Source organism: Mastigoproctus giganteus, chromosome 6 (assembly GCF_048544385.1).
Source record: "Mastigoproctus giganteus isolate SK-2022 chromosome 6, ASM4854438v1, whole genome shotgun sequence".
Lineage (NCBI taxonomy): Eukaryota > Metazoa > Arthropoda > Arachnida > Uropygi > Thelyphonidae > Mastigoproctus > Mastigoproctus giganteus.
In genome coordinates this window covers 189225903-189237040 of record NC_143580.1, presented here as the reverse complement: position 1 = coordinate 189237040, position 11138 = coordinate 189225903, and the positions used below count along the sequence as shown (strand labels likewise).

General features: G+C 35.3%; 1 protein-coding gene across 1 annotated transcript in view; it reads right to left on the bottom strand.

The window, feature by feature from the left end:
• Positions 1–4716: 4716 nt before the first annotated feature.
• Positions 4717–11138, bottom strand: part of Arv1 (ACAT-related protein required for viability 1) — a 494559-nt gene continuing 488137 nt past the window's right edge. The window contains exon 7 of the mRNA XM_090376364.1: positions 4717–4856. Within this exon, the coding sequence (XP_090232490.1) occupies positions 4717–4856 (140 nt within the window). The remainder of the gene's footprint in view (positions 4857–11138) is intronic.

Here is an 11138-nt window from a genome sequence, read left to right as displayed (position 1 = left end):
TTCACAGAGAATCTAATCTACCCAAATTGCAACCCCTAAATCTCTTTGTCTTCATCTACTTTTTTTTTAGTTTAGCCACACCAAATGTACAAGTTGTTTCTAAGTTCCTATTTAACAAATGTAAGACCTTGTATTCTGCCACAATAAAATATAAATGCCAGTTTGTTTGTAGATGCAAAACACTCATTTAGTTTGTTAGCCACATGAGCAGGATCATCAACAGTTGAACCATCGATATTAAGTGGACCAATCTGATTCATCCCCTTTCTTCTAGAGTTAACATAAGCAAAGAACTTTGCTGTTTTTCTTTGTATCCTTTGCCAAGGATTTCTCATAATCTGTCTTTACCTGCCTAACCTCCTTTATGACTTGATTACAGACCAGCTTATATCTACCATATCACCTGTTAATTTATATGTATTCCATACATTTTTCTTCTCTGCCACTGTTTTCATTAATTCGTCTGATATCCATTTAGGCCTAAACCTCAAACAATATTTTTTAGTTAGTATGAAAAGCTTAGTAGCTTCCAAGATTAATTCTTTGAATGCTTCCCATTTTGAATTTGCTGTTGGAAACATCATCAGTTGGTCCCACTGTACAGAATTTAAATACTGTCTCAGACCACCAAAGTCACCTTTACGAAAGCAAAAACCCTTCCCTTTACCCCAGATGGTAGTTACCTCTTTAAGTAAATCCCACTTCAGCACACTGTGATCACTGCCACCTAGTGGTTCCTTTATCTGCAGATTCTTGATACAGGAAGAATCACTACTGATAATTAGATCAAGAGTAATACTCCCTCTAGTTGCCTCCCGAAGATGCTTCTGTAGAAAACAATCATCCAATAAATCCACAAAAGCCTTGCTAGTGTGTGAGTGACCAACCCAAAAAAATTCCAGTCAATGTCTGGGACATTAATTAAATGTTATGGAGGCAGCTGTCAATAATTAATTGCATTTGTAGTGCGTAATTGCCTCTCGCCCTCTTCTCCCAATGGCTCGAATAAATATCATTAGGAGGAAAACCTTTTTAATGGATAGGAGCGATAATAATGACACCAGAGTAATAAAATTACAAATCTTCTGTCAAATTGTAACAAAATGAAAAGAATAGTAAAAAAAATAAATAAATTCTACAGCAATATTCATTAATATACAAAAAAATTACAATGGAACATCAAATGTTAGACAGTGAAGCACGTGCACGAGGTTAGTGAACGTTCTGGAGGCAGTTGTCAATAATTAATTGCATTTGTAGTGCGTAATTTCCTCACCCTCTTCTCCCATTGGCTCGAATAAATATCATTAGGAGGAAAACCTTTTTAATGTATAGGAGAGATAATAATGACACCAGAGTAATAAAATTACAAATCTTCTGTCAAATTGTAACAAAATGCAAAGAATAGTAAAAAAATAAATTCTACAGCAATGAATAACATATATTAATATCAAAACTGGACAATGTTTGATGATTGCTGATGTCATGGATCATTCATAATTCGTGAATGGGCCATCATGTAAACTAATGAAAACTGGAATAATAAATTTACTTACATCTTCAGCTTTTCTATCACAGGTCAGAAAGGAATGGTGGTAATGGATAAATATTTTTTGTGTTCTTTGAAACTTGAAAATGTAGAATCACAGAATAGTACATGATTCTTGATAACAGCTGCAGAACTTTTCTTTCTCTGCTGATAAAGTAAATGAAAATCTCTGTGATTAGCTGATTTTTTTTTGTTTTGTTTCTCCTCCAAGTAACTTTGCAACAAATTTTTCCACCACAAACGAAAAGAAAACAGATGCATATAAAAGGGTTATAAAAATGTATTATTCATGGCCAGCGACTATGGAATGTTGTTGTGAAAATGGCAAATGAACCCCAAAACCATAAATTTAATGAAACTTCATGCTTTGGAGCGACCATAAATTTAATGAAACTTCATGCTTTGAAATAGATGCTTTACTCTGCGTAGTTATTGCTTATTCCACTCTCTGAGCACCACGGGATAAACGCTAACTGTAACTATCTAACCATTGGGAGGGACTCTTCCCAATGCACTGGTCACTTTCAGAGTGCCATATGAGAGGATGAAAGGATCAGCAGTTCAGATGTGTCTCTTGTTAGCATTGTAATAACTGATTCCTAGTCCTTGTAGTTTATCGTTTCAGATCAACAACAAAAAAAAAAAAGTAGGCACTAAAACGACAACACTGGCCATAGCTAGATTGTCATGTGACAAATTTGTGTATTGTGAAATGAAATTTATTGTCCTACGACAACAGAGTACGCATAACACAAAAAATGTAAAATAAATTCCCCCACACTAGAATAAAATCAGACTGATGTATATTTATATTTGACACTGGTTTTGCTGAATATTGCATGACTATCTTTTATTCACTAATATTTCTATAAGCTTGGTATCAGACTAAACAATACTCGGCCGGCCAGTTGCCTGGTTGATAGAATGTGTTACATTTAATTTTAAAAAACTGCTCATTTATTAATGAAATTTGTTAATGATATTGAGAAATGAATTTGTCTTCCAAATTTCATGAGCCCCTTTCAAGCTGGGGCCCCAAAGCAGTTGCATTGGCTTTGTTACACTACTGGTTGGTGCAATACACAATGTAGCCATGCTATTGTTAGCACTCCTTTCCATATTTAGTGATGGAGTTTAAAAGGACCCAGTCCAGAGCTTGTGTTCTAAATAATAGGTCCACTTGTTAATAAAATAATTAATAACAAAAAAGGCAATGCGGAATATTTTTAAAATTATTTTATTAATTGACAAAGGTACGCGAAAGTTTTAATGAATTAAATTTTTACTAAAAAATAAAAACAAAAACATTTCAACTATTATTTTAAGGCTCCAAAATGCTTATCAAGATTGTATTTTATCTACTAAATATTTTTTAAAAATATTTCAATTTCTATGTTCCCTCGATTGGGGCCCTGGTGCAGTGCATCCAGTGCACCCCTCATTTGCATTGCCCTGGTAGTGGCATCCCACCTGCTTTGCAACACCTGGTAGAGATTTTGAAGCGCTTGCTTCTTTTCTTGGCTTATATTGTTAACTGGATTGATTGTGATGTTCAGGATTTTTGCAAGTAACAGTTTACTAAGATGATAGGATAATCCCCTATAAATAACTTCTAAATCCAGTGGGAGGTTACCTGTGATGACTTGACTCGCAGGGCACAAGTTGAAGTGATTCTGCATCTCGTGTGATGGTCAGTAGAATCAATCTTTGCAGTGAGTCTAATTTTTTTCCTGATTTGTGTTTTATGGCACTATGTACCAGGACCACGGGGAGAAAGATGCTTTTTGGAGGAAGCGGGTCTCCCTCCAATAAAGCCAACAAACTTCTGTACTTTGTCTCTAGTAAACTGAATAACATTAGCATTCGTAGATGCATCTGATGCAAGAAAGCAAGCTTATTCAGCATCAGCAAAAAAATATATATATATAAAAAAATAAAACCCAACCCCCCCCTCCCCATTTATCCCCATACATTCGGATACAGTCTTGTTATAAAGAAGCCATCACACTTGAAATCAATAAATATGGCATTTAATTTTTGAAAACTACTGGTATATTTTTAACTGTTTTACATTTGTGCATGCTTTTAACTTCACCAGATTATACATAGCTCTTATTATTTATATGCAGTACAAGTGTAAGTTTATTATCCAAAAAGCACAAGGTATTTCCAGTGTTTTGCATCTGGTATAGATTTGTTTTCAATTTTTATGATTGGGGGTCTGTTGTCACTTAATTTAGCTTTCAGCCTCCGTGGCATCAGCCTCCTTTCCATCATCGGAAAGGTCTTTATGAAGATCATCCAGTCAAGACTGCAAAAACATCGCAGTATAATCCGACTCTTCCGGACTTTGATCCTGCCCATTCTTCTTTACGGATCGGAAACATGGATTTGTCTCAAGTTAGATTTGAACAAACTTGAGGTATTATATGGTTGTAACTGTGACTATTCTATTCTGGAAGTAGTTCCTGAGAAGTCTAAATAGGTTCACTGAAAGTTTCACATGTCTGAATCTTCTGAGGATGCTTTCCCACCATAAGGTTTCAAAGTCAACAGAGATGGCAATCAGCTATTTGTCTGTACTGGTTTCTCCTGTATTAGTTATTTTCTAATGGCATCCTCAGTGCATGTAGTTGGCTTGGGGCAAATATATGCTCATAACCATATTGCCATGGTGAATGTAACCCTGCCTCCTGGTAGTAAGATGTGATCCTGCCTAAGATGAGCTGCTCTAGTATTTTTGCCATCACTGGAAGGAAAATTGGCCAATATGATTTGGCCACAGAGGGCGGCTGTTCCTTTTATACGATCAGTTACTTTTTCCATGGAACTTGTCCTCTACTTTTCAATTCAATGCATAAATATATTCTCCTTTACTGTTAACTCCATCACAATATTCGTCTATTTCATTACTTCATTCATAAAAATCTATGCTATTGTTAATTTATCATTTCATCAAAATGATGAAATACACAAAGAAAAGCATAGTGATATAGGTTAATTTTAATTTACCTGTATCGTTAAAATACAAATGGCATGAATAATTAAGCTGAAAGCAAGAATGAATAATAATAAGCTAACAGAAAGAAAATAAATTTCACACACCAAATATATAAAGTTTTATTATTCCTCCTTCCATTTAAGTCAAAATTAACAAATCATATTAATTATATTCTATCTAAACAGTTATTAATGACTAACAAAATTTTCCTGATTAAATTATATATAATATCTGTCAGTAATAATTGAAGAAAAAAGCTACATACAATAATGCCAATGGATTTACTTCTTGAGATACCACAGACAACTGTGAAATAAATAAAGACAAGAAGAAAAAATAAATTATATATTAGTTGAAAAAATAAGTTTCAATAATACAATAATAATAATAATAATAATATAATACAATTTATTCATAAAAAAAAAACGTTTACAATATATAAACTTGTTAAGAAAATTAAATTTCTTGACAACAAGTTATAAATCATCACATAAAACCATTTTCCATACAAATTTATTATTTAACAGAAAAAAATAAAGAAATTACTACTCATAATACATTCCACATTGTAAACAGAGAGTACTATTTATATGCATAGCAACTTTAATCTACTCAATCACTAAGTTTCTAAAATTTTCTTATTAAAAATTTTAATTTGAAAATACAATAACTTCTCCTAAGTCTGAAATTAACACTAGCCAACAAATTGTTAATTATATTCATTTTATGCCTTTCTCCAAATCTATTTGCCTTACCTTCACTTCTTCATAAATAATGTTCAGATTTTTCAAAATTAAATTTAACTTTGGTTTTTGAACTGGATAAAGGATTTTATATTTAAACAAATATTGCCTTCTCTTATTCAACTCATTCCAAATATTTTTCTCATTATAAGTTTCAAAATCCTGTTAATTAAGTTGTTTATTACCCTTACTTCAGATAGATTTGCTCATGCCCATACACTGAATAAATAATTGAGTTGGGAATCCACTAATGCATAATATAAGGTAACTTTTTTTCCTAAGATTTAACTTATTCTAAATGTAGTAAAAAAAATACACATAAAATCTTTTTAATACAAATTTTTTATATGAGTTGTCTGACTAAGACTGTAGTCAATAACCCAGGGTAACAATGAATTGAAATTTGTTCCACAGTTTGATATTTGCAATTCTGGAAATTCTGATCATGAAATTTGATGAGGAAGTCTAATTACCAAAATTTTGTATTTTCAAAACTGAGTTCTAATTTATTATCATGTAGCCAATTCTGCAAACAAATAAATCCTGCTGTAAATCATAAGTCATTTTTGTTAAGTTTTTTTCCAACTATATATAAGATTATATCATCTGCATAAATTTTTATAAAAGATCTCTTAATTACTTCAAATATGTCATTTATATAGATATTGAACATTACTGACCTTTAGGTACCCTTCTCTTTATATTATATGATTTTCTTTTTATATTTTCTACATCAACTATTACTTTTCTTTTGGTTAAATAACATGCTAGCTAACAGTTGATTAATTCTTTCCCATATACCATATTCAAGTAATGTTTGATGCAATGTAGGGATATTAATTAAGTCATATGCTTTGGTCAAATCTATAAATAAAATCATTATGTTATTATTGCATTTTTGATGGGCAAATAATAAATTCGATGAGCTTGAAGTGCTAGTCAAGACATCAAAGGCAGACATTGATGGGATATCAGAGACATGGCGTCACACAGACATAAGCAGTGTAGAACTGTTTTTCTTTGTATCCTTTGCCAAGGATTTCTCATAATCTGTCTTTACCTGCCTAACCTCCTTTATGACTTGATTACAGACCAGCTTATATCTACCATATCACCTGTTAATTTATATGTATTCCATACATTTTTCTTCTCTGCCACTGTTTTCATTAATTCGTCTGATATCCATTTAGGCCTAAACCTTAAACAATATTTCTTAGTTGGTATGTAAAGCATAGTAGCTTCCAAGATAAGTTCTTTGAATGCTTCCCATTTTGAATTTGCTGTTGGTAACATCATCAGTTGGTCCCACTGTATAGAATTTAAATACTGTCTCAGACCATTGTAGTTGCCTTTACGAAAACAATAACCCTTCCCTTTACCCCTGATGGTAGTTACCTCTTTGAGTAAATCTCACTTCAGCACACTGTGATCACTGCCACCTAGTGGTTCCTTTATCTGCAGATTCTTAATGCATGATGAATCACTACTGATAATCAAATCAAGAGTATTACTCCCTCTAGTTGCCTCCCGAACATGCTGATGTAGAAAACAATCATCCAATAAATCCACAAAAGCCTTGCTAGTGTGTGAGTGACCAACCCACAAATTCCAGTCAATATCTGGGAAATTAAAATCCTCCATTATAAGACTCTCCGATGTACTGGCCCACTCTATTTCCCTGTACAGTTTCTTATTATACCAATCAGAGTCATTAGACCTATAGCACTCTCCTACTCTGAATTTTGATCTCCCAATGCTTATGTCACACCAAACTGACTCGACACTGCACTGTCCAGCGATGTCAACTGGCTTCACTTTCTGGGATTTTATGTGTTTCTTAACTAATAGCATAACCCCTCCTCCCTTCCTATCCTGTCTATCCTTTCTGTAGACATTGTACTCCCCAAATTCCAGTTCTGCATTCCTTATATCTGTGTGACACCATGTCTCTGATATCCCAACAATATCTGCCTTTGATGCTTTGAGCAATACCTAAAATTCTTTACCATTAATTTTACTATTTCCATTAATTTACCATTAATTTTACTATTTCCTTAGTCATCCATGGTTTCTTAAACTTATTTTTCATACTCCTAGAATTATTATTATTAGTCATATGGTGCAAGGAAGCCTGAGTAAAAACAAAAAAAAATTCCCCAAGTTACCCTGAGAGAGAGAGAGTCAGAAGTAGAAAGGACTCACCAAGAAAGAGAAGAATGATGATATTCAGCTCAGGACCCTGGGTCTGCCAAGCCCATACTCACCAGATGTGAACCCCTGGGGTCAAGTTGGAAACTGAGTAATTTTCATTTCATTGTGTATTTAACCTTGAATTGTTTATAATTTGTATTATCTTATTTGACTCCCCCGATGGTATTCTCCACCTTGTCGCGGTGGGGGGGGGATCTGCGTGTCCGGATGACCCGGAGAACTAAGTCAGCGGTTTCTTAGCTACTGGTAGGGCCTCCCAAGCCGGACAGGTCAAAGGGTAGGGGCCAGACTAAGAGAGATACCCCAGCCCTCCAGGTTGTGGGTTGCTGCAACAGGCTAGCTCCTCGTTCAGTGTAAAAAATACACAAATGCTAAATGACCTACAAGTGATAATGAAAACGGATTGCACTTTCGGAAAAATGAAAAAGGACTATGATTTTGGGATGCTGGAATATTCAAGGCCTTTCAACTAAAAGACACTTTCTTCCGGATGAACTGCAAAAATTAAAGTTTGACACTGTCGTGTTATCAGAGACAAAGAAAAAGAGACGTGGAGAGGAAATAATGGGAGAATACTGCCATTTTTGGAGTGGAGTCGATAAGAGTGAAAGAGAAAAAGTTTCTTTTGCTGTTAAAAAGAAATTGAGACACAACATCAAAAACTGGCAATTTATTAATGAAAGAATGATCTAATTCGAACTGACAATGTATGGGAGAGATATATGTAGTTCGGGAATATATGCCCCGACTAATGACACCGCCAATACCTTGAAGGTTTGTTTGTTTGTTGTTTGGTTTTTAGGAGCATTAGCAACTAAGGCCATATTGCTCCGGGATATGCGGTGGTCATTCCCTGACCTTTCCGCATCCTTCATATTTGGTGGCGACGGGCTCGAACCCCGGTCTAATCAAGAAGCGTGTGCTATGCACTGCTGCTCCTTCCCACCTGGCTACGGAGGCGCCTATACCTTGAAGGATAAATTTTGGGAGGATCTGAGAGAACTAATAGGAAAAATCCCTAAGAACAAAGAGATATTTCTAATGGGAGATTTCAATGCAAGAATAGGAACTGAACAAAATAGCAAAATTATTGGAAGATTTGGAAAGAAAGAGAGGAACGACAATGGAGATAGACTAAGCAATCTTTGTGAACAGTTCGACTTGAGAATAAACAACACATTTTTCCAACACAAAGATATCCATAAATATACTTGGTCACAGGAGACAAGACAAATTAGATCAGTTATAGATTACATTATTTCAAAACATTCAGGGACATATGTACTGAAAGATGTCAGAGTTTATAGAGGAGCCAAATGTGGATCTGACCATTTTCTTGTTAAAACAACACTGAGGTGGAACTGGATTAAGAAAATATGTGTGGACAACCAACAATGCAGGGAAGGAGAAATGCTATAAGTGGATCAATTTAACGTTGACCTACTCCAGGATGACAGCATTAGAAACAACTTCACCCAGAGACTGGATGCTGCAATTAACATAGAGATAAAAGGTAATAAGGAAGAAATCTACGAATATTTAAAAAATACTCTTAAAAAAATAGCTCATGAAATCTCCTAGGCAAAAAGAAAAGCCAAAGACCAAAAAAAGACCTGGATTACAGAGAAAGTAAGAGCTGCTGTAAAGGAAAAGAAACTTGCATATAAGAAATGGCTGGGTGATAGGAATGTGCATATAGGAACATTTATGTTGAAAATCAGTTGGTAGTAGAAGTGAAAAATGAAGAATGGAAAGGAAATGCACAACTATTAATAACATATTGGGCTTCAAGCAATCAGCAGAATCGTGGAAGGTCCTTAATGACTTGAGAAAAACAGAATAAACACAACACTGGTTTGCAATTAATACCTTTGAAAGACTGGATGGAGTACTATGAAGGACTTTTAAAAGAAGACCGGGAAGAGTTCCAGACGATGGAGGATTTTGGTGTAAAAGACTCAGGGTTAAAAGTTTCTGTTAGGGAAGTGGAACTTCTGCTAAAGGAAGGAAGGAATGGCAAATCACCTGGACCTGGAGGAGTTTACATGGAACTTCTGAAATATGGAGGAAGAGGAGTGGCTGTTCTGATACAAAAACTGTTAAATAGTATACTGAGAGGAGAAGAAATACCAAAAGAAATGATAACAGGATATATTACATCAATTTATAAGAAGGGCAATCGGAAAAGCTGTTCAAATTACAGAGGAATATGCGTCCTGCACCTGCTGTTAAAGATCCTTGGAAAATGGATCAGGAACCATTTAGAAGCCCGAATCGAGGTATCAGAAGAACAAAGTGGTTTTTCAGCCAGGAGGTCATCTATAGACCATATCTCAACAGTATGACAGATCCTTAAAAAATGCCAATCAAAACGAAAAAAAATCTTTATGATTTTCATTGACCTCGAAAAGGCATATGACAGTGTTCCAAGAACACTTACACGCAATTTACAGGAATAATAGATGCAGAATTAAAGTGGGATCAGCTTTTTCACTTGAATTCCACACTTCAAAAGGCTTATTACAAGGTTGTTGCATGTCACCAACACTTTTCAAAATTTATATCGACATCTGCCTAAGATTCTGGTCAAAAAAATGTAATAAAATGGGATTTCAGATTAATAAGAACATCCATTAATTCAGCGAGGGGAATGCCAGAGGTGTATTCAACTCTGGCAGTAAGCTAGAGATTTTTTTTTTTTTTTTGATTTGGTAGTTGTTGGCGCATCGGCTTCTGTGGCCATATCGCACCTCCCAAGGTTTTTGCAGTACTTTGATCGAAGCCCGAGGCGGGAATCGAACCCGGGACCTTGGGGTTGTCGGGCAGGTACTTTACCCACTCGGCTAGCCCTGTCGGCTGTAAGCTAGAGAATCTTGTAATAACTGAGAGCAAAGTGGAGGAGAAATTGTTGAAGATAAACACAAGAAAGGCACTTGGGGTGGATGGCATCTATCCAGTTATACTAAAGGAGGCAGCAAAGGAAGTAAGCAAACCCTTGGCCATAATTATGAGAGCTTCCTTGGACTCAGGGGAGGTACCCATGGACTGGAGATGTGCAAATGTGACCCCAATTCACAAAGGAGGATCTAAGGCTGACACAAGTAATTATAGACCTGTGAGTTTAATTTCTGTTCCCGGAAAAGTAATGGAGGCACTGGTTAAAGAAGCACTGTAGGATCATCTAGACAAGACTTCAGTTATAGCTCGGACACAGCATGGTTTTGTTAAGGGTAAGTCTTGCCTGACCAATTTGATTGGATACTATGATGCAATCACAAAAGAACTGGATGAAGGGAATAACTTTGATATTATATATTTGGATCTTAGAAAGGCTTTTGATACTGTTGCACATGGAAGACTGCTGCACAAATTGGAGCAGTGTGGCATTGGAGGCAAATTGCTGCTATGGATAAAGGGGTGGTTGAAGGGAGAAGACAGAGAGTGGTAATCAATGGATATTGCTCATCGTGGACTAATGTTATTAGTGGAGTCCCTCAGGGTTCAGTGTTGGTCCATTATTGTTTTCTGTATTTATAAATGATATTGATGATGGTATATCAAGCTTAATGTCCAAGTATGCAGATGATACAAAGGTTGGCAGGGTTGTCAAGGACACTACTGACACAATGCTGCT